The sequence below is a fragment of the Grus americana genome, chromosome 3 (genome assembly GCF_028858705.1).
Source record: "Grus americana isolate bGruAme1 chromosome 3, bGruAme1.mat, whole genome shotgun sequence".
NCBI classification, from domain to species: Eukaryota; Metazoa; Chordata; class Aves; order Gruiformes; family Gruidae; genus Grus; species Grus americana.
Window position 1 is genome coordinate 51,162,030 of NC_072854.1, and position 24,673 is coordinate 51,186,702.

At 41.0% G+C, this 24,673-nt stretch overlaps 2 protein-coding genes across 5 annotated transcripts in view; one reads left to right on the forward strand and one right to left on the reverse strand.

Annotated features, from left to right (window-relative positions):
* WASF1 (WASP family member 1) overlaps nucleotides 1-8,309 on the reverse strand; it is a 101,768-nt gene extending 93,459 nt beyond the window's left edge. Inside the window, exon 1 of one of the 4 annotated variants that reach the window (XM_054820557.1) lies at nucleotides 7,891-8,309. The gene's annotated coding sequence lies outside the window, so the exon portion shown is untranslated. Of the gene's footprint in view, nucleotides 1-7,440; nucleotides 7,556-7,755; nucleotides 7,865-7,890 lie in introns of those variants that run through there. The other 3 variants (XM_054820552.1, XM_054820553.1, XM_054820554.1) reach the window with 3 other exon arrangements.
* Nucleotides 8,310-8,891: 582 nt separating this feature from the next.
* CDC40 (cell division cycle 40) overlaps nucleotides 8,892-24,673 on the forward strand; it is a 42,433-nt gene continuing 26,651 nt past the window's right edge. The window contains exons 1-3 of the mRNA XM_054820550.1: nucleotides 8,892-9,152; nucleotides 20,162-20,248; nucleotides 21,825-21,954. Coding sequence (XP_054676525.1) covers nucleotides 8,907-9,152; nucleotides 20,162-20,248; nucleotides 21,825-21,954 — 463 coding nt within the window. The 5' untranslated portion in view covers nucleotides 8,892-8,906. The remainder of the gene's footprint in view (nucleotides 9,153-20,161; nucleotides 20,249-21,824; nucleotides 21,955-24,673) is intronic.

Consider the following 24,673-nt stretch of genomic DNA (forward strand, 5'->3'; position numbering starts at 1 on the left):
AAACTTGCTGAAGGTAGTTCCCACGTGAAATGAAAACTGTTAACTCCTTTGTAACTCAGATTATTTTTATAGACCACTTATGCTAGCTATAGCCACAGAATGCATTCTGTTGTCTTGCCTGAGGATGCAACAGTGTTGTTTCAAGTAGGTAGACACATCTTCAGTTTCCAGAGTGCAATAGTACTGAAAATTCAAGACTGTGGAATAACATCAGTTCATTCTGTACATGAATTATATGCATATGTATTCTGCCATATAATGCCATTCGTCAGCTGCAATGTAGATCCCTACAACACTGAACACTCGTCGTATCATTTTTTATGTATTTTCACAAGAGCAAATTCAGATCAGTCTGCAATGCCAGAAACTTTCATTACCACCTCTACAGCACTCTACGCCACCTATCACTTCTGAATTATTTGTACGATTTTTTTTTCTCCTGCTATGAAGATCATATAATCATAGCACATTTGAGGTTACTCAAAGCAGGATCAACTAGAGCAGGCTGCTCAGACTATCAAGATGTAATAAATATGTAATAAATATCACTATAATAAAGATGTAATAAATATCACTGTCTTGTACTACCAGCAGAGATGCACCGGCACAGAAGATTTCCCTCCCCACAAATGATACATTTTCTGTAAAGCCCTCGTTCCTGAGGAGAGGCTTCCAAAGAAAGAGCATCTATGACAAACTCAACTTGTATTTTTGGTTGTGTCCTCAAGCCTTGTAGGTTTCACAACAGCACATGGAATCGCAGTTGGAAAAGTTTGTTAATCACAGCCTTTTCCTTTAATATCAACAAAAAGGCAGAACCAGCTGAGTGTAGAAGATCTCTCTAAGCATTTCTGCACACACATTCAGTGGCTAGTGGCTGAACAAGATTTAACAAGTTAAGCATTTCTTTTTTCTACTGAAAAGCTGACTCTGCATGCCCTTTTTACAAGAGCTGGTCAAACTACTTAAGTTCACACATTATCAAGTAATAAATGACTTGTTATTTTCCTCATTTTTTTTTTTTAAATTACTTGAAGGTCTGTTCCAAAGTCACTGTGGATAGTGCTGTTCCATCTTATGATAATAAGAATCTTTTGAGAAAAACTGCTCTGGCTACCAGCAATGGCTCTTCAATGGTGACCCTGCTTATCCGGTATACCTATCTTGCAGACAAACTATCTGAACCCACATCACTATCCTGAATGTGCCTGAAGGCATTCTGGACCCTCAAACCATGAACAGTATCATATTGTAGAAATACAGCTGACAACTTTGATTTTGGCCACTCCATAGCCATTACTTTAGAGGTGGCAGCTGGGTGCTGCTGGACAAACTGCTGTAATACAGTATTTAGCAGAATTACTACAAGTACTTCAGTGTCAATCATTCTTCCAATTTTCCATAACCTATGCATCTATTATGCAGTGCTGATACTAAATAAAAGGGTTAATCTGAAAGAAGACTACACCCCCAAAAAGGACCCTCATGTTCCTTTGCCATACACCTTCAGTATAAGCTTGCTGGATTGGCCTAAGACAGCTTCTCTTCAAACATCAATTTTCATCCATGGTTTTTGTTCAAAGTGGCCATCCCCATGCTACAAGCCATTTCCATACTCAACATACTGAGTTGAGTATTCTCCCATTATCCCCCTGACTTGGACTGTTTCGTTTTGCGTAAAACAGTTTGTTTATTACATCGAACAGCCAGAAAATTACTCCAAAGCCCAAAAGTTACAGAATTTATTTCAGCTATAGAAGACTAAGAACATCTCACTCCAATGAATATTAATTTATTTGAGCAGTCATCTCTGACGAGAAAGAGCAAAGTTCAAATTATTGGTTCCAAGCAAATAAAGCAAGGAGTTTAAGCTGGTTCTGTGTATTCAAGAGAAATAGTCTAACACTGAATGACAGATAAACAGATACATTCATACATATATGGAGAGAAATACAGGTAGATTGAATGGAAGCAGGGAAAAATTTTCAATTCCTCTCTCCCTGCAAAAAAGTACAGCTTCAATAAATTGTCTTTTACCGAATGCAGCTTTTTTTCTTTTACATCTGCTATTGGAGAGCATAAATTCACATCTATTTTATAACTTCCCACTCCTCACTGGTTTGATCTGCATTTCATTTCCTTGGGTAAATAATTCCAATCTTTTCAATCCCTTGAAAAACTCTGCCATATCCTTCATATCAAACTCTCTACTGTGATTTATCTTTTTAAAACTAATTGACAGTTAATAAGACACTTTGAATAGCAGATAAGAATTAAAGAATTTCTATAGAATGGCACTGCCTTCTTTATACTTTTTTTCCCCACTTCTGATTACTGGGTAACGATACCTCAGCAACCTGCAATGATGCCCAAATTTTCTTGTTATATTAATACTGTTAATTTAGGAACTTTTAAGACATATAAATGGTATCTTATTTTCTGCTTCTGAAAGACACTGTTTTGCATATACCAACAATCAGCTTTACCTGTCATCTTGCTGTCCTTTCACACAGCTTGCTTAGACTTCTCAAGTGACCTTTCCAGTATTTCTGAATTTGATTAAACAGGTTTTGAATCCTCAGTAAATACTGCTACTTTATAAATCAAATTCTACAGATGATTAATAGAAAATATTTAACAGCTCCTGATTTAAGACAAACTGTTGAGCCTCCTATAACTAACCATTTATTTCTGTTATTTCCTCTCAGAGATTTTTGTGACCCATGAAAGTATTTTAACCTCTTACATCATAGCTTCTTTATTTAATAGTCTGGTGTAAGGAACCTTCAATTACACCTTTAAAAAGTATATGTAGTTTAGAACTATATTAAAATTTAATCCGTTATGCTCTTACTGCAATCAAAATCCCTAGTAGATTAGTGAGGCACAATTGTCTTTGCAGAAGCAGAACTAAGTCCGTTAGTAATACTAGTTAGTACTACTGAGTCCACCATCAGTCTCTGTTGCCATTGTATACTTCCATCTACAGGCAGTTGTGACTGTAAGGGATGAGAATTACGTGTGTGTGTGTTTTTTCTTTAAGAGGTCCCAACAATTTGCAGGCCCATTTCCTATGCAAAGTTTATGAGATCACTTGCAGAGTATTTGTTGGAAGCTCCCCTTCAGTAACTTAAAATCTGTTGACCAATTTCTACCAAATTGGACTCAAGTACATTGAGGTTCTCCAAATCTGTGAAAACAAGAGCCAGATAGAGAACAGAGACTCTATTAATACTCCCAGTAAATGAATGCAGCTTACCACGGAGCAGGAAAAAAGGAAAAAAAACAGTACAAATGCCCTGGCTATAAGAAATGCTTCAACAGAATTTAATGCTTTTTATTAAATGCCAAAAAATCCCACCTGGGTTTAGAATAGATTCCTGTTTTTTAGTAAGTTTTAAGTGTCAGACAGTTACAGCATTCATAATAATCTACTTCTGCATGGAGTCTGCTGTCAGAAGACTAAATTCATGTCGCAACCATAGCATCTAACTAAAAAGTCAGACAACAGCAAGGTATAAAGTCATTGAAAGCTATCCATTATTTCTGCTCTTCATTAAGTGTTTTAGCTACCTTTGTTATTCTGTTGTTCTTTGTGTGTATAAGGTAATTATTACACCAACACACTAGCATAAGTAAGCTAGCATTCAATTCAGCTTCCTACCCTCCCCCCAAAATATAAGCACCTAAATTAATAGATATATTTTTAGAAATGTATACACTTTTGATGACATTTTATGTCCCTTAACTGATTAAAAAAAACATTTTTCAGAGAAATAAGGAATCCAATATTAAAGATATGAGAATTTCTAATTATGCTAATTATTTTCCTGGAAGTCTATAATTAATATTTTGCTGCCTCTCCGACACATTCTTTGTTCAACTTGTGTTACAAGATGCAGGTCACAGCACTGCATAAGCACTTGAGTAGTCTGAAGAGGCTACACAGCTTGTGACCTCTAGGGAGGAGGTGGCTCTGCAAAGAAAACAATTTTGTTTGCAAAGTCATTTCAAGTAAGTATGACAGTCTAAGTTGTTCCAGTCCTATCCCATATCACTTCTGTCTTTGAAACCATATCTTGTACACATGAAATACATAGCCTGTAATCTGTGTCAGACGACCTCAAGATCCCTCCCAAAAAACTTAAGAGACTGTTTCACAGATGTACTGGGAACACAGAACTCCTATTGCAATCTGGCGCCTTGATATCTTTGAGAATCCGGGACATGGTCCAAAAAAACAAAAACTGGAAAAGAGGTATTATCACCCTTGCAGCAGTCAGAGGCTCCAAGGTGGTAGAAAAAGCAGAGCCTGAGTTATAAAAGGTGCTTCACTCTCCAAGCATTTAAATTAAGAGTACATTAAGATGCATCACACAAGCAGAAGGCTATAAAAAGGCCCAATCTGAACGCAGTAACAGTAACCTGATAAGACTTCCATCATGATACCTCTTCTCGGTAGCCAAAAGCATAGGAATAAAGGAAAAAAAAAATCTCATTTTCTCTCAAACTCTGTATTTCCCACAGACAATCAAGCCTCATATTTTAGTTCAATCCTCTGTCTGGTAAGTATCTGGCCTTTTTTTTTTTTTTTTTTTTTTTTTCCACGCCAAACTGCAGACTTACAGATCTCGGTGGATGCAAAGTGAGTGTATATGCAAGTGGGTTGATCGCAGTTTAAGAGTGTTAAAAATATATATATAGAAAAAAATAGCACAAGCGGGATTATATGCTTCATCTTCTGGGGGGAAGAAAAATGAACAGAAAACACAGGGTATGAGATAAAGCACATCCATCATGGAAAGTGACAAAAAGAACTATGGAAGAGCAAGTAAAGGGAAAAGAAAGTAGAATAAAACACATTAAAAGCACAGGAAAACATTTCCTTATCTACTATAGGGAAGAAAAGACTGATGTGAAGGAAGAATTGTGAAATATTGGGTTAAAACTTTATATATTTTATCCCAGCTTTTTAAGGAAATTAATCTTATGCAGGAAGTGTTGGGGAGGGTTCCTCCACTTGGAAACTGGCTGGCTGAATTCAATCAAATTTGACAGAAGAGTAGGGGTCTCCAAGATAATTGCCTAACAAAACGCTAAGTTCATGAAATCAAGATGCTATGAGTGTCCTGACCAAGGGAAAGGCTGCAGTATGCATTAAGACCTTATTAGACATCAGATGATCCACAAAAGGATGAGACTATAAATGTTTTGAACACGGAAAAAAAAAGAATTCCATTAGAGCTTACAATCATCTCTGAGATTTAAAAAAAGAGGGGGGAAAAAAAGGCTAAGAAGCCAGGTTTCTACTGCTTAAGAAACTACTCTCTTAAAATACTTCTTCCTTTCTCACCTGGGGGAAAAAAGGAATACATGGCAATACAACTTGGTATAGTATTCACCATCGGGAGTAGTAACACACAAGTGCCAAAAGGCCCTTTTTATATGCAAAAGTGCTGTACAAAGTGAGACATTTTTATCTTCCTTTGGAGAAATCAAAGCAAGAGAGGCAAAGTGACTGCAAAGAAAAACAGCAGTGGAAAAGCTGGATGGAAAGAAAAGCCAAGTAACCCAAATCACCTTCCACCCACTCCTCCAGGCTGCCTTCAGAACCAGCAGCATCCAACACAGAACATAATACATTTTCTGGAACCCGATTAAAACAGAACGCACTTACAGCATACAATAATCAATTAGAAGAATTTTTTAAAAAGCTGTATCACTCTTTTGATTTGTTTTATACCGATCAACCCTTTCTTGAATTCATAAATATTTTTAATAGTCACTATGCCTTAATATATTTATCTCAATGCAAATGACAAGCAACAATTCCTCAGCTTTTTCAATAAAACCAGATTTTAGATAGCCACATATATCCATCTACACTTTTACAGCATAGTCAAGTCAGTATTTCATATTCAAAAATGGCATCTGCATGCTTGCTAAAAATTAACCTTTGCTACAATTTAAGCAAAGAGAAACTTCAGATGGTGTTCCACTGAATGCCTTCTTGTGCATTAGCTTATACACTAGACTGATGGTACCAGAAAGGCAACTAATTTGAACCAGTAAGTGATTTTCAGAGGTTCTACAATGAAAGCATATAGAATACCAGACAAATTTTACTGGCAAGCAATCTAGGATGCTTGGACTGACCGAACTAACATAACAATGTACTTAAGCAAACTACCCAAGCTTTGTCAATTAAATATTTCCAATTCAAGGATAACAAAGCAGAATTACTTTAATCATTTTCAACACAATTCTCCAGATAAAATATCACAGACTGGTTGCACAAATAGATCCTGAAATATTTCACTTTTCAGAAAGCACACCTTTCAACTTCAGACAACACCTCGTATCTGCATGCCAAGAGAAAAAGGAATGCAGTCATATAGAATAAGTTAACAATTACAGCCAATAAACAAATCAACCACAGTAGAAGAGCCACTTTTGATATTAATAAGCAGTGATTCATGTGAAGCATCATATAGCTTTCCTTACATATAGATTGATCATCGATATATTTAAGAGAAAAAGTCAACTCGTTACCATATGAAATGCTAGTTAAACATAGTATATTTCAGCTGTTGGAGACACAAACAAAAGAAAGGTCTTAGTGTTGAAAATGTGCGACTTTTACCTAGAATCCTGATTCTAGCATATAAAGAAGAGGCATGCCTGTGTTTTATTAAACAGATCTAAATGCAGCACCTTGCTCCATCCACTCCATGCTATGAACACTTTCTGTTTGCCCTTATGTTTATTCTTGTTTGTTTGTTTGTTTCAAAAAGAATCCAAGTTCTATCTCCTCAAGCTAAGGTATTTGCTTAAAACCACAACTGCTCAAAAGGGTGGAAAAACCAAACCAGAGCATTTAATCTGATTAAATGCCACTGTGTCACAATTAGATGTCACTGTATGTTCACTTTAATTCTGAAAGCACATGCAGCATGAAAGGAAGTCACAGCAATGTACTGCTCCAGGTGCAAGCGCATGCAATGTATATGCCTAGCATTAAAGCTAGCCCTTCAGCGCTCTGGACTTTCTATTTATTCTGTCCGCGAGTGAGGCGGACGCAGAGAAAAGCGTTTTGCTGGCTGCAGAAGTTGGAACCTACGTGCTTCTCCTGCTCCCAGCCAGCCGCGATCTCCAAGCCAGCCTAACAATGGTAGCAGTGTTCCAGCGGGCAGATCTGCCGTGAATTGGATCGAATCCCCTCGCCCCCGAACGGCAAACCCGCCGCCCGTCCCCACCTCTGCCCTCCCGAGCCCCGGTACACCCCAACGGCGCGGCCGGCCGGGAGGGACGAGCGCCTCGCCTCGTCTCACCTCACCTCGGCCCGGCGGCAGCCGCTCGCACCTGGCTGCGGCTGACGTCACCCCCACCGCCCCGCGCCCGGGCCGCCTGCCCGCTGACCCCGGCCCCGCACGGCCCCACCTTCCCCCGCCGGGCGATCCCCCCGCCGCCGCTTCGCCGGGTTACGGGCACACGGGGTGAGAGATCTGGGCGGTGGGGAGAGGGAGAGGAAAGCGCCGCGCTCCGGCACAAGTGCGGCCCCCTCCCCTCTCCGCCTCGCAACACGCCCCCTCCTGCCCCCGCTAGCGGGGGCGGCGGGGAGACGGGGGAAAGGGGCTCCGCGGCCGCGACGTGCCTGCCTGCCTGCCTGCCTCCCTCCCTTCCTGCCTCCCTCCCTCCCGCCGCCGCCCCCCCCCGCACGGGCACGGACACGGACAAAGGGGAAGGGGCCAACACCTGGCGGGGGCCGGTCCCTTTGTGGGGTAGGCACGTCTCGCATCGCCGGGGAAGGGGAGCGGGGGCGCGGGTTGGGCGGCGAGGGCCGGTCCCGGCCGCCCCAGGGGCCGTGAGGAAAGGGTGCGGAGCACTTACTCGCCGGCCCGACTCCCGTGCGCTGCCTCCCCTCGCCTCACACCTTCACGCCGCTCGCCTCAGCCCCTCCCTCCGCCTTCGCTTCGCGCTGCCCCCGCGGCCGTTGGGGCGCTGGAACTTCAAACGGCGCCTGCCATTCCGCGCGCGCCGCGGCCGGCCGGCGGCTCCGGGGCGGGGGAAGGTGGCGGGGGCGCGTGCGGCCCCGGCGGCGGCGCGGAGCTCCCCCGAAGGCTTCACAATAGACACAGGACAGCGCGTGTGTGTCTGTGTGTGTGTGTGTGCGCGCGCGGGGGGAGGGGCCTCTCCCGGCGCGCCGAGGCGGGAGGGAGGGCGCGCGGGAGAGAGGCAGGGCTGTTTACCCGGCGGCCGGACCCGGCCCCCCCGCCCGATGCTCGGGCTGGTCCATGCGCCGCCGCCCCCCCAGCCCCGCGACGTGAGGGATGCGAGCCCACCCCACCCCGCGGGCGGCAGGTGGTACAGTCCGAGCCGCCGGCTCTCTCTCCCCGGCACGGGCTGGGCGGGGCCCGCCATTGTGACGTGAACAAAGCCGGCTGATGACAACCAATCAGTGGGAGGGGGTGGGGTTCCTTAGGGCACAGTCTGCCTGTGGGCTGCCCCAGCCGGGAAGTTCCCCTTCGCTCTCCTCTCCCCCGCAACAGCGGCGCCATAAGGCTCCTCTGCCCAGGCGGCAGGACGGCAGTAGCCGCGCCGTGGCACGGCACCCGTGCCGCCCGCCGTCCCCCCTCTGCCCTTCCCCCTCCCCCCCCCCCCCGCGGACAGCGTTGTGCCCGGCCTGGCCGGGGCCGTGTTGCATGCTGGCGCTTGTAGTCCCGCCCAGGGGTCCTGAAAGGTTAAACACCAACAACAGCAAAGACAGATGATTCCCCCCCCCCAAAAAAAAGCCAGTATATCCCATGGAAGATTATAATTTATCCTTTAAAGTGTATTTTCCGTTTTAGTGACCTGCGTTTTAAGGGGCAGTCCCAGCCTGTTGTTCTTACGGGGGAAGGGACTCGATGAGCTCCGCGGAGCTGCCAGGACCTGCTCGTCCCGTCATCCCCCGCGCCAAGATGTCGGCGGCTATCGCTGCGCTGGCCTCCTATGGCGGCTCCGACTCGGAGCCCGACTCGGAGCCCGAGGCTGAGGCCGGCTCCCAGCGTGCCGCTGTGCTCGCCAGCCGCGACGCCGTGCTGCACCTCCGGGCGCCGCCCGCCGCCCCCCCGGCCCTGGCCGTCGACGCAGCCCCGGAAGTGGCCGTGAAGGTAGGCGTCCCTCTCCCGCCTGGGGGACCGGGGCCCGCGATACCCTCCCGCCGCTGTAGCCGTACCGTCGGCCTCCAGCACTGGGGACAGCCTTGAGGTAGCCCCGGGCCGGGGAAGCGGGGCGGGAAGGGCGGGGTGCCGGGGCGGAGGGGTGCGGGGCCGGCGGGGGGATGTTGCCGCCGCCTGGCCTTACCCTGCCCCGCGGCGTGGGGGCCAGAGGTGAGGAGCGAGGGCCTGTGTCGGGGAGCTCGGTCGGTGGAACCAACTGTGGCGGTTAAGCTTATTGAAGCCTATTATCTCTATCTGAAAGCCGTGCTTTGCTTGGAGTTCCTTAGGTCATCTGGTCTTCTGTTCCTCCGAGTTTAAGGTGTTTTTCTGTATAGTTTGCCTGGTTGGTGGGGTGAAGTCGATACCTGACAGGCTGGGTGCAGCGGAATCCTGTTCTAAAGAGCAGCCCAAAAGTTGATTGTTGTTTTCATTCCAGTGTTGCTTGGGAAACCTTAATTTTCTAAGTTCAGTGTCATATTGGTTCACTTTTGTGATTCCAGGAAAGGGGAGGGTGTTGGTTTTGTTTTGGGACTCTAGGATAGGCAACTAACTTTTAATCAAAACCAGGCATCTCATTGTGATGTCTGTCACTATAGTATTATGTTTCTTCCAGTTGTTCTGAAAAGTTTCCTACTTTGTGACAAAGAGAGGGATGGAATCTTTAACTTTGTTATTAGTTAATTCACATACTATCGCAACTGATTGTATTTGTGTATGTATGTTATATTGTACATACTGAATAGATGTGCATTTTCTTATCCCTTAGAGTCTTAGAAATGTCTAACTTCTTGACTTGCAACCTCTGTAGACTATTTTGTACAGGCTTTGAAAGGAATGCTCATGGACATCTGTAATATCTTTTGAGCGTGACTGAGGATAAATGGCAAATAGCACTGGCTGTGCTCTTTGCAACTCTTAAGACTGTAGCAACAGGTTTTCTCTTTGCCATGCCAGCACAAAGGTTTATGCAGTTGCTTGGTGACTGACATCAGGGAACTGATCTGAATTTAAAAAAAAAGATAATTCTGGTGGAGTTATTTGCCCTTGGATCCATTCCTCTATCTGGTTTGCAATGTAGCTGCACAAATGCTGTGCCAGCACGGTAAAATGCCCAGTGCCAGAGTAGGAACAAGCAGTTGGAATGTTAGGTGTCAGTAGCATGTTCCATTCAAAGCTGTTGGCCATGCCTTGAAAGGGATATCCACCGGTACATCTAGGACTGTCTCTGCCGCAGGCATTCTGCTAACTGAGATAAAAATGGAGAGAGGTTTGTAGCACCAAGAACGTTGTCTAACATTCTTGAGATCAGAGATGAGATGCATATAACTAAAACGATCAATGACTTCAACCTGAGGCTTTCTGAATGCACAGCGTACTGGAGCTTCTTTTAGCGCCACAACCTTCTTTGAGGAGTAACAGATCATTTCCTTGTAGAGTGATACCATGCTTTCTTTTCAGACTTTTACAGTTCAAGAAAGAAGTGGCAGTCTCATAGACAACATGCTCTCAAAACCTTCCATGTCTAAAAGTGATAGCAGCCCACCAATCAGCACTAAAATCTTGGCAGTCACCCCCCCTCAGGAGTTTATCCTAATTCTTTAGGATTAGAAAACCCTTACTGAACAAATGTAAAAGACATGATGTTTGAGTGTAGGTCACAAGAACTCTTTTAAGTACGAGGTTGGAAAAACAGCAAGCTGAGTGAGGAGGAAAGCAGAGTTACAGTTCATTAGTATCAATTCACTTGTGCAAATGTTGTTTTGACATGAATAAGGATCAAGTACTCTTAAGTGCATGGATATGTATTACACACAGGACCAGGAACCAGTAGGAAAAGATGGTGCTAAGAAGGAAGACTAGAAGAGTTAGTCATACAATAAATATAAACGACAGCTGCACACAAGTGCGTTTTTGGTAGTTGAGAATGTAAGTCTTAAGTGCTTGGTGCTCTGCACACTATTTCTAATCATTGTACCTGTTTCTGGTTCAGAATTTTGACCTGTTAACTTGCACAAACATTAGACTTTTGTGTACTTAAAAGAGGAATAGGTTCCTCACTCTATTACAAGGCATAATTGTTAGAACACTAAGCCACAGCATTTGGAGTTTTTTTGTTACTTAAATGTGTATATCAAATATAGCCCTAAGATTTTATTCCAAGATGTATTTCTTCTACAGAAATCTGCTGAGTCCTTGCCTCAAAGTGCATCATACATATATGTGTTCATATTGGTGTGAAAATAATTTTTCTATAACTGAAAACTGGACTAATTATTTGTAACTGTGCTCTAAAAGTTGAGGGGATGGCTTTTGTTGCACCCTCTTCTTACAGTCTGTTTGTTATAATAAGCCTATTGCTGATCTTGATGTTAAATAATAAATAACATCGAATTATAATTATTGGTTACTTCAATCCAGTAATACTTCTACTGTAAGTAATTTTAAATTCCAGTACAGCAGCTATAAGCTGACTAACAGGAGCTGGGTTCAGAATAAACAAAAGGATGCAGTTCTTCATGCAACATGTAGTAGGACTGTCCCTATGCCAAGAAATATTGTGTATGTGAGAAGTTTACACTGTTACAAGTAGAGTCTGGACAAGTACTTGGAAGAGAACCATTGAAGGAAGAGATGCCAATAAATGCACAGATGTCTTCAAGCTCACAAAGTCTTCTGACCTGAAAATAGTAGGCTGTTGGGGGAGTGCAGCAGGAGTATCATGTACACTTGCCCTGTTCTTACTCTCCCCTAGGCGTCAAGTTACATAAGGCTGATGTTTTCTTTTGTGGGGAGAGTGGATAGGTTAAGATGTTTTCTTACTCCAAATACATCATCAGGTAGCAGGTAGGCATGACAGTGTTGTTGATAGCAGCTGTTTCACAAAGGAAAGGGAGCCCACTTGCCAACAGCAGGGCTAAGAAATGTCTTCCCTCCAGCAGTGGTCATTATGAACGGCAGGACATACAGAATAGTTTTGTGGTGTCTTCAACACTTGTACCATGACAGTGGAGGTTCAATACTTCTAGTTGTCCATTCCATCACGAGTGGGCTTTCATTCAGGGAAAAGTCAGGTCCTGTGACTTCTGCAAGGATTTGTGTCGATTCATTAACTTGTTGACATAGGTGCAGCTCTTCTCAGCTTCCTGCTGGTAGTTGTGTTTTCTGTATGGGAAAAATAAGGTCCTGCTCTCCTTTTTGTCTCTAAGATACAGTAGGTTCCTCCACTCATGGCAGAAGCAGATCTTCATGAAGCATAGCTCATCCATCCTGTCTGACTGTAGTAACTGCACTGGCTAAGCACGCACCATCCTGGTGCTTTGTTACTGGTTTTCTATGGATGTGTTTTGCCTTAATCAGCTTTCTGGGGAGATGTAAGGCAGTTAAAATCAATAGTAAGTACAACCTTTTTGCTTCTGTGATGTATCCTGTGAGCCACACATGTGGCTTCCAGAGGCAGGGGGGTTTATCTCCTTTGCTCGCTCCCTCCCATACAGGAACACCAGTGCTTTCTGCTACTAGTCAGGCCTGATGCAGGCAGTGGCTCCTGTTGTCTGTTGCTCCAGCCTACTTTAAGGAGAAATAGAGCCCACCTGAAGTAAGGCCTTAGGTCTTTCTGCTCTGTAAGAGCATCTTGCTGCAAGATGGGTAGCTCCAGGACAGTTTCGTTTACTCTGGTTATTGTAGGGTATGAACCTATTGAGAACTTGAGGCACTAAGTGTGAATTGGCCATAGAGATCTCCTCCCCAGCATGGCAGTGCCCATGATACTGGGCTAGACAGGCTCTTCATCTCTTAGGCTCTTAAAGCAACCAGTTTTGTGAACAGATTAAGTATGGTTAACATAATGAGAAGAAACCCAGAATATATTTAAGTAATGGATCTAGAGCTCTTTTGCTGTTAGGTATCCTGAAACTGGCTAAGATGTGTTTGTTAGTGGTGGCTTTTCTGTGTGGAGTGAATTAAGCTAATGAAGAACATAAACTGGAAAAGTCAAATACAGACGCTCATTTACTTGGTCCTTAACACCAGTGCATTATGAATGTTTGTTCAGTGTTTTAATAGTGCTGGCTTTGATTTGAAAGTAGAGGCCAGCATGTGTTTCAAGTCCTATAACATAGCGGTTTCCTTTTTTCACTCTAAACCTCATATTTTGGGATTCTTTCTAAGTTATATTGTGCTAGACATTGTCAAAACCAATTATAATTAATTTTCCTACAGCTTCTACTGATATGAAAAAAATCACCCTAAGATTGCTTACAAAGTATTTACCTTCACTAGTGAATTAAAAATGCTGATGGAAATCAGGAAATGGCATGTTCTATGAAGAAATCACTTTCACAGGAAATGTTGCAGCTACAAGCTTTGCTGCTGGAGAGAACATTTACAGTTTGATCTCCATCAGTTCAGGATGAGACTTGGATGGGAGCAGATTTCATGATATTTACCTACAGCATCTCGTTCACTAGTTTTGAGAAAAGGATAGTCAACTGGGTTGAAATCAACTAGGCTGGCCTGGCCTGGTAAGGAGGTGGAGGGTTTATGTTGTCTTTAATGTCAGAAATGATTGGAAATCTCAGGTCTATTTTTCTTTTGAATCTAGTTTACCTTTGGCACTATGCAGGTGTATTGGGTTGGAGTTGAGTTAATTCTCCCCACAGCAGCCCTCATAGTGCTGTGTATTGGCAGCTAGCAAGGTGTTGATAACACACCAATGTTCTGGCTGCTACTGAGCAGTGCCAGCACACATGAAGGCTGTCTCTCCAACATGTCTTTCCCTGCCTCCTCAGCAGCAGGCTGGGGGTGGGCAAGATCTTGGGAGGGGACACAGCCAGGACAGCTGACCCAAACCGACCAAAGGGATATTCCATACCATATGACATCTGCTCAGCAATAAGAAACTGAGAGATAGGGGGAGGAACAGGGCGGGGGGGGCATTTGGTTTTTTTTACAATGTTTGTTTTCTGGGGTAAGGAGTATGCATACTGAAGCCCTGCTTCCCAGGAAGTGGCCGGACATCGCCTGCTGATGGGAAGTAGAGAATAATCTTTTGCTTTTTGCTTTGCTTCCGTGCGCGGCCTTTTGCTTTAGCTACATTAAACTGCCTTTATCTTGACCCACGAGTTTGGGGTTGTTTTTTCCATCTTATTTTCTCCCCTCCCTGCCTTGCTGAGGAGGGGAGTGATAGAGCGGCTTGGTGGACACCTGGCGTCCAGCCAAGGTTAAACCACCACAGCAGGTGTCCAGAAAAATACTGCTTTGGGGAAGAAATAGACTTGTGTCACATTTCTTAATGTTCCTTAAAACCTAATCCTTGCCCAGCTATGGAGAGAGGGAAGATAGAAAGTCAGTGTGTGAGCATTCTGTAGCAGTCATGAACATCAGTGATGTGGGAGGTATTATTTGTTAGGAATACCTTGGCTTCTTTTAATACGGTGGAGGTTCCTGCTTTCTTTGACACAAAATATCTTGTAGAGAATAGTCGCTTAGAAGTTGTCATCATGCAAGATGCTGGGAATCTAGCCCAATTCAACAAACCATTTAATGTCTGCTTTTCTTGCTGGTTTATTTTTATTCTGTTGAAGTTAGTGGGATGGACATTTAGTGTTAAGAGTGTTTGAGCAGGTAGAATGGCTACAAGCTGGTAACAACCAAATCTTAATGTTGGGACTTCACTGTAAATGCCATTCATCTCTAGGCAATACATAAATCTTGATAATAATAAATCTGAAATCTTTGGAATGAGATAATACTGTGTATTTGACAGCCCGAGTGGTTTATGCAAGAATGAGTAAGCAACAAATTGCTTAAGCCTTTGTGGCTCATGGGATGGGGTCTTAATTTACTACATTTTAATTTAATGGATAATTAAAACTAATTAAATCTTATGTAAAGCAGGGTGCCCTTTTTAGCTATTTGGCTAATTAGTAATGAATTTACCTGGGGAGAAGGGAACATTGTAGGTTTATTATCTACAATGTCCGGGAAAAAACCCTCATATAGACATCACAACTCTGCTTGCATGAAAAGAAACTGCAAAACTCTGACCTTTGCCAGACACTCAAGATTTAAGTGTCAAATGCTGCTTCTAACTGCAGGAACGTGTCTTATTAAACTTAGAGGTGCTACGTATTAGCACGTGGGCATATTATTACAGAATTTGGCTGAAATTTAAAATTATTGTAGATTAAAAGGATTGTGAGTTCCCTTAACATAAACAACATTATATTCTTCCAAAGGAGCAGAATTAGCATTCAGTGTTGCAGTCCATGCTGCAGCTTGTTTCTTTTATTTAAGGCTTTGCTTTGATGCCTATTACAGAGATTTGGCCTGTGTTTATTTCAAAGATGTTTTTGTCTTGCATACATATAAAAGAAAACTTCTAGCAAGCCTTTTTCAGATTTTTTTTTAAATTACTGATTTATATTGCAATCTGTAAATCAAGTACTTTTCATAGATGGTAATGGTTTTGTTTTATGGTATTCAGGTAGGGTTTTTCTGAAGAAAAACAGGACTGTGGCATGTTTAAGGAATCCATAAGAAGGAAAGCTAATCTGATTTACTGTATTTATAGTCTAAAATCCCTTCTATTTCCTGTGCTCTTTCCTATGCTGACTTTTAAACTGGTAGGACTACAGGAGGATGCCTTGGTAGGAGCTTGACATTCTGTGATCTCTAGGGAGTTATAATGAAGCACCCACTTGTCTACACTTAGCATCAAAAGCTTCTTTCTATCTCAAGGTAGATTCCTTAGGAAATGCTAATACTCTAAGAGTACAGCCATGAGTGCCATCTCCCTATGATAGTGTGACACTGTGTTGTAGAATGAAACACAACATAGAAGAGGCAAAAGGAGAGCATTTAGGTATCAAAATTTTTTTTTATCTAATCAATTCGTATCTGAACTGTAAATCAACCTGATACTGCAAGCAAGTAGTCATTACATCTCTTTAAGAAACAATCAAAAAACCCCAACCAACCAACACACCAAGTAATTCAGTGATAAGACTTGATATACTTCTTTTTTCCCTTACATCAAGAGTGATACCTGCATCTGTCTGGACAGACGCTCATTTAACCTACCAAACTTCAGTGAATATACAGACTGAGGAATTTCAGTGTTTGGCTATCCTTATTTCTGCTAAGTTGTATAATGTGAATCTTTTTTAGGCTGGATTAAGTTGTCTAATTCTTCTATACAGGTCATATCTTTAGACCTCTGATCATTCTTGGGTTTTCTCTTTTGGACCCTTATCAGTAGCATGTGTCTTACCTGGTGTGTGGTGCCCAATCTGGCCACTGTATTTCAGTTGGGCTCTTCTTACCAGTGCTGAGAAAAGCAGAGAGGTGACATGTAGAGCTGAAGTTTGCAGCTCCATTGTATTCTGTCTTCCAAGAAAGACGTATTCAATGAAACATAAATTCTGAAAGCCTTAATTCTTCTTTTCCAGGATATGTGGGGTGTACCACCTTTAATGATGTTACAGCATGTCATAAAGCCCATATTATACAATTTCCAAGTTGCAGCAAACACAAGCTGCTTCTCTGCGAGTCCGACAGCTGAACTTTTAGCTGTCTCTGGAGGAACACTGTATCTGTTTAAATTGACAGCCTCTTGACCTCCCCCCCCTTTTTGTGATTCCTGTGCCTTTGTGAGTGGGAGGTGACCTAGAGTAATACTTAGCCCATCATTACATTCACAGATTCCCTCCTCTTTCAGCATAGCTATTGATAGTCTTCCATCCCACAGAGCCACTTGTGTCACGCTTGGGACGCAAGCTACATGATGAATTGTTCACCTTAGGCTTTTAGATAAATCAAGACATCGTGTGTGACCAAAGGAAAAACTACAGCACAGCAGAGGGATGTGATCCCTTAGATTACCTTATCTCAGTCACAGCTCTGCCAGACTGCTGCTCTTGTGATCCCTTTTCTGTTTGCTGTAGCTATGGTGCATGCATCTAGAATGCATGCAGGTAAGTTCTGTTGGCTGTTGCCAGCATAAAGGGGCAGAGCTGTAAGACCTGTTATGTTTACTTTTTTTTTTTCACTTTCTGGGTCTTAGAAAGATGAGTTCTGCTGAAATGGTCTTCTGGCAATGTAGGCAGTTGTACCCAGTGATCTTCACCATGTGCAGAGGTGGCTGATGAGTTCTTTCCTCATAAAAAAAAAATAAAAAAACCCCACCAAACCCACCTCAATGCAGATAGCTTGCCAATTTGCGAAATGATTGATGGACTAAGTTAATATTTTTAATGTTTCTGCTGCCTACCGGAGTCTTGTAATGCTGTACGAAATGGCATTTATTAGATGTTGACCAAAGGATAATTTGTCTGCTGTGATTTGAACTCTTGCTGTAGACTAACATTTCAGAATGTGGTGTGTGAATACTTTATTTTCCTATCAAGATTTTGATTCTTTAAAATACTGAGAAGGTAAAGTGGGGAGTTGGGACATGTTCAAATTATTATAGAGTTTAAAGCGAAATGGCATAGTGAAAAGATAACCACTATGTGCTTCAGCAGCATATTAACAGATCATCATTTGATGCCTAAATATATGAAAGCATGGATAAGGCTGGAGGTCTTGGAGAGCATAGGTCTGATAAATACAACATGTGCTTCAATTTCAAGGCTCGGTGGTTTCCATGCAGAAAGACTATGCCTGTGGTGGTCTAGGAGTGAACATATTGTGTGGCTTCCAAGTGACTCAGCACTGTTCCACCAGCAGTGAAGTAGAACCAGAATTGCTATAATTGTCCAGCAGAGGATCAGCTTTCATTGCACAATCTGTTTCTTTTCTCAATTACAGAGTGGCATATAATAGGACTTAACAGGGAGAAAAGAGGAGAAAAATAGCAGAACTGAAAAATTCTTGGCATTTTTGCGAAACTGGATTTTTCTTACTTTTCCAGTTTAAAGAGCAGGAAAAAACATGTGTCTTAATTTCAAATAAACTGATAACTGTTTAAATGTCACTGACAGTTGATTAGATAAATTTTGCCATATTATCAATTATTTTCTCAAATTCTAAAGTTGGTGGATAAGATGTGAAGTCTAGCTGGCACAGCAAGCTGCATGATGTGGCTTGGGAGATTTGTCTATGGAAAATGTCCTCAGGTCATGGAGCTGTGAAAGGAAATACAAGTGTGTAGGTAGTACAGGTTAGGAAACAGTTTTGATAGGCTCCTATTCTAGCTGGGGATGGGGACGTGTCGGGTTTTGTTGCTGAATGACTGGATTAGGCCTGCTGTGCTGTTCCCAGGCAAGTTCATAGTGTATGAAAGTCAAGGCTGTCAATGTAGCGGTAGCTGTTGTCATCCAAGCCCAGTGAATTGGAAAGGTCGTGTGATGAGAGAAAGGAGGTCAGGCCGAGATTTGGCAGCACTAAGGGCTCAAGCGAGAGCAGTGCAATGGCTGGACCTGCGTCTTAAAATAATTGATACACAGTGAGAGTAAAGCTTTCTTGTTGGGCTTAACAATTCTACTAAGACAGTGGTCTTAGTAAAAAAACAATTGATGGGATTGCTGATGTCAGTCTCTCAAAAAAAAAAAAAACCCACACCAAACAACAACAAACAAAACCAAAACAACCCACACTTTTCTTTTTTTTGAGCAATTTTAACCAAATATAATCAGGTAACAACCCAAAGATCTAGATCTTTAAGTACTGTTTTTCTTTTCTGTGTTATAGAAAGCCAGGTTTTAAAGCCTTTTAAGTTGCATGCCTAAGCAAATTTGTAATTGACCTGCTGTTGAATTGGGGAGAAAAAAGCTGCTGAGCATGGCATGTCAGAGAATAGCTAACAACATTAAATAAGTAAAGAACATGCCATTTTGCTCTTTCAAGATACTATAATAAAAGCAGGATTGAGTTTATTCAAGGTAATTTTTTATTAAAGAAGTGACTCCTAAAATTCAATCCTCTGTTGTGCTACTTCCTTCTGTTAGTTGCAAATGCTTTTGGATCCTGTAGGCACTGATTAAACACTGAAGCTAAGATACCTTTTTCAGTATAATTACTAGGGGTAGTATTAATATACTAGCACATTGTAAATCCCTTTCAAATGTATTTATTCTAAAAGAAAGATGCAGGAAGAAATACCAGTAATAATACCACAAAATAGCATTCTCCTTTATTAACTGAGGCCTTAATTGGGGCGGGGGGAGGTAGTGTCAATTTAGGATCAATGTAAATGAGCCTTTGTAGAGCTCTCTGAAACCAGGTCTTTTTGAGCACTGCCACTGAATCAGCTTTTTTCTTTCCCATTTTTTCTGTCTTCTACATCAGCTGCATGTTCCCTTCTGAGTTTTTCCCTTTGAGTTGCTTGAAGTTAATCTTTTGGTTATCCCCTCTTTCTTGTCCCTTCATCTATCAAGTTAAATTTTTGTCACAACAGGCTTGGAAATGTGTTTAAATACTGAAGCTGAATTACATTTACACCTTTTGGTAAAAACTTGGAGATAAGGTATCGTTGGATTCTCTGAAACTCATTGTTTTACATACCTTTGCTTTGATGTCTAATTTTTTTTTTCTCAGTCTTTCAAAACATTTACTTATGACTTCTGCCTTCTACCTTTTTGTAGAAGTCTGATCTTTACCGTTTCATATTAAACGGTGACCATTTTAATTGGCTCTTCTTTACAAGATCTGTTTTCAAACGTCCTTGAGAAAAAAGTAGTCTCCAATCTTGCTACTGTTTTTAAAATGTGTGCATGAAGTTTTTTTAAAAAAGTAATAATACACATGCAAAAATCTGCATGTATCTTAGACTGAATTTATCAGCATTGGTTTTGCAATCAATACTTTTTTGAAATAGAAACTTTGGCCAAGCTACTCTTCTCCTTTCACAGTGCTAAAAATATCAACTTGAACTACAGCCTTAATTTGGTCTGAAACGGGGTAATGTCACATATTTAAAAGTCTGTGAAAAATGATTTATTCATATGTCTGGTTTATTTCAGGAAGATGTGGAAACAGGAGTGCACCTTGATCCTGCTATCAAGGAAGTTCAATACAATCCCACTTATGATACCATGTTTGCACCTGAGGTAAGGAACAATATCGATCTTCAGAACAGAAATGCCTTTGGCTTAAAGGGCAGAGGTTCTATAAATCTTGTGTGAAATTCATTTAAGACGTATCTTCTTTGGATGCTTGCTCTATTTTGGAATCTAATTTGGGCAAATTGAAAAAGATTCTACACAGGTGTGTTGGTATTTTAATGCTTGAACTTTAATATTCTGCATAAAGCTATTCTAAGAAGAATCTTAAAGTGTTTATCAGAATTACAGCTACAGATATTAAAAATCAAGTTAGGAAAATAGCATTATAAAGATGTTGAGTAAAACATGAACTGCATTAAAGTAGTCTCTTACTATTTTCACATTTTTGTTATTTACTCATTGTGCTACTTAGAGCAGAACAAGTTCTTGTAAGTCTTGCAGATATATAGCTTTTAAGAAGAGGATTTAAAATTAAAGTCCAAGTAACTTCAGTATAACTATTCACATCAGTGTTAAGTATTTTAGTAACTTAAGCTATGCTAAATGTCTGCAGTGAAAAACCATTTTAGGCTGAATTTGGACTGCCTGGTGCCATGTGAACCAGTTTCTAATTTATTATAACTGACAGACCTATCTGAAAGATAAAAATAGCTGTTCAAGCATTAACTTTTTTCAGTATTTAACTTCTTTGTACAGTTTGTCTGCTGTTAGACCAGGAGTTAGCATTCCAGGTAGACAAAGGCTGCATCAATCTGAAATTTCTACATTAATTATACTTTATGTTTAGAAAACCTTTTGTGTAACCACATAAATTTACTTTTTCATAGAAAGCTTGCATTTTGCAACATACGAAAGCCATGAAGTGTGTGAGCAAAAATGCAAGATAACACTGTAGTAAGTTTAAATCACTGTAAGTGTTTTAGTTAGGGAAACCCAATGTGTGACAGGCTCAGGTCTCTGCAAATATGGCTGTCGAGCATAGGGGTTACAATTAAATTTTAGTTTGATAGCAGTCTCAGTGTATTGCATTTGTTTGTATTCACTGTTATTTTCCCTAACCATGGTATGTATGGTCAGGAAGACTAGGATTTGTCGTCTCGCAAGACAAAAAGCAAGGCAGGGTTTCCTAAGTGTATTTCCTGGAATAATATAGCAAGTCCCTAGTTGCTTTTTAAATGCACGAAAGTATTGTTGGCAGTGTAATTTCCGTATTAAGTACAAGAGTTTAGTAGGACCTGATACCTATCTCGATATCTGCCCCTTACAAGGGATAGTATGCTGTGGTTTTGTCTTCTGAATGCTTGTACTGATCGCATACTGAATGGCAGTGTTTTGTGTCAAGTAGTTGCTATTGATTTGTCCTCTGTACCAGTAATACAGGCTAAAAGTTCAGTCATGAATTGTTCAAAGCAACTGTGTAAGCGATCACTGTGTGAAATAACAGGCTAAGAAGCTTATTCGGTAGTCATAAAGAAATAGAAAGTTGAAGGGATTTTTCATTACAGTTTTTGAAAGACAAATTTTTTTTTCCTGTGTTTGTTTTTTTTTCCTGAAAAAGTACACACATATAAATAAGAAATTAGTAATTCTGATATACTTTCTTTTAACATTGTTGACATAGTTTGGACCAGAAAACCCATTTAGGACTCAACAAATGGCTGCACCTAGAAATATGCTTTCTGGATATGCAGAACCAGCTCACATCAATGATTTCATGTTTGAACAACAAAGAAGAACATTTGCAACCTATGGTAAGTCCTTAACAGTGGAATTCACCTGCACCTTTATTATGCACAGGTTTGACAAAATAAGTTGTTCTCTATAGAACAGTTAATAGGACTGCAAGTTCTGTAAATTACTTTTTAACAGACTTACTAAAATAGTGAAAGGTCTTTAAATGAGAATCCATACAGCTGGAGATCATAGTATTTATTTGGGAAATCTCATTTTATAATTCCCTTTGAAACTGTAATCAAGTGTATGATCTCCTACCAAACCCCTCTTAATTAATCCTTCCATTAGTTGCATCAGTATAGAAAACCCTAATCAAAATTTTGGACTTTTAATATGACAAATAACTGTAGATCTGTTATGCAAATAGATTCTTTCATGTGATTCTAACTAAAGGTAGCTCTCTCAAAACCAAAAGGAAGCCTTACTGAGTTGTGGGGTTCTTCAGAGTGGCTGCCGCTAGATACAAGCGGAATGAATGGGAATCAAAGAAAGTGGGAATATATTACTAAAATATTCTTAGCAAAAACAGACCCAAAGGTGTATCTCTCAAATTCATTCTGTTAGGCAGGTTCTGATACTTCCTGTATAAACTTGGTGTCACTTTTTGCACAACAAACTTGTGGCTTTATTTGTATTTACATTCAAAAGATTGCTCTCTGCAAACTGTCATGCCTCCAAATCACCTCCCTACACACGAGTCCCCTTAACTTCATTAGGGCTTTATGCGTGCATGAATGCACTTACTGCATTCTGTGATGGACGAGGTTGGGACTTTATTGCTACCATCTGTGGGAGCCATGTATTACAGTGAAACCTGGAAGAAAAAAATACCTAAAATCAGACACTATAACAGCCTCGGTTTCTCTTTGTATTTGGATTTTATTAGAGGTTTTCTTGTAAATGTTAAAAGTTGAAATACATGTAAGACAGATTGTAGTTTTTTTCTTTTAAACAGTTTTAGCTAAGAAGTACTTTTCACTGAGTTGTTAGGATATGACATATAAGCAAAATGCCAATATTAAGAAATGGATGTGTAGTTCCATAGCATAACTTTTAACTTACTAGAGTGCTATTTTGATGTTAGAACTTGATGAACGATTCAGGTAGGAACCTGTTCAGGGTCTGAATAGGCAGATTAGATTTTGCTTTGTGAAATTAAATGTTGCATTGCGCGGGTTGTGCATTTTTGTATGTGTAAAACATATTGGAAAAAAGGATCTGTAGGCATGTAGTGTTTGGTTTTGGGGTTTTTTGTTTGTGAAGTTTAGTTTGGGAGAAGATAGAACTAGTAAGTACTCAAAGCTCCTGCTATTGGTTTATGTCATCAGTGTACAGCAACTGCCTTGAAAGCTGTATTACAAGAGAGTATAAAATTCAGCTTTCTAGAAATGTTCAATAGATAATGACGTGGGTACAGTGAAAATGGAACTATGAAAAGGCTGAGGTAGGCAAGAACAAGCACTGAGAAGCTGAAGCTCAAGCTAGAAGATGCAGTAAATGAGCATGATATCCTGGCTCACTAGAAGGTCTGTTAAAAAAAGCATTCCTCTAAGTTGTCAAAAAGCTGTCTATTAAAAGATTCAATATTCTCTTTTTACATTTGGAAGGAGGTAATAAATATTGTCTCGGAAAAGACCAAGTACAAAAACACAAGTATAATTGCTAGACATAAATCTAAGCCATACATGTTTTTGATGACTAAGTCATAACATACTGGAAGATCAGAGAAAAAACCTCTTAAAAGCTGCAGATCGTGAGACTTCTGGCCTCTGTTGTGCTGTTTAGCACCATTGTGCTAAGGCAGGAGGTCTCAAATCTGAAGTGGCTAGCATGTACATAAGCAGTGACTAAAAATGAAAATGAAATACGAGTGTGGTACAAGACAGGGTGGTAAATGAGATCATGTATCCAAACCAGCTCAACTGCTGCAGTCTTTAAAAAAAGAAAAAAAAAGGCACTTTATATATAATCTTGAAAGTTAATACATGCTCACTGAGAAACCTATATATTTATCACAAACAAAACCCAAGTATTTTTTGGCAAAGTCTTTCTCATCTACTTCTATTGCAGTAAATATTTACAATTGAAAGTACTTTTTCCTTGTGATGCTTGTATTGCTCAGAACATCTGTGCTGTCATTGACTGAGGGTCCTTCTGGCCTTTTATCCTATTAGACAGGTGGACAGCAACGGGTGCCTAGAGAGGCATAGAAGAGAGAAGCAAGCAAATAGTGATATGTTTGAATACTTTTTTTTCCAAGACTTCTCAGTCTCTCAACCAAGGGCAATGTTTCCATATTTATTAATTTTCAGTGAATTTGTTAGTTTTGTTTGGGTTTTGTTTTTGACAAATTTGTCCATTTGCTTCGTGAACCCATAAAAATTTTCTGTGTACGTAGTAACCTATTGCAGGCCATTCTGCAACTTACTTCCTCACACAACGTGCTGGTACCTCTGTTTTGAACTTGTGGAACTTAACAGCCTTCTAGTTTGATTTCATATCCTCTAGTCTCTTATGCTGGAAGACACAATGAGCAGTCATTTCTTATTCACCATTTCTGTGTCATTGCTTATTTTATAGATCTCGGCCATAACTTCATTTCAGTGTGCTTTTTTCAACCTGAAAAGATTTGGTCAATGTGCTAGTTCCACTGTATCATTCCCAAGATGAACAGCAAAGCTGTGCGTAGCGTTTAACATGTAATCTCACTGTGAATTTGTTCTGTGGCTTAATAAA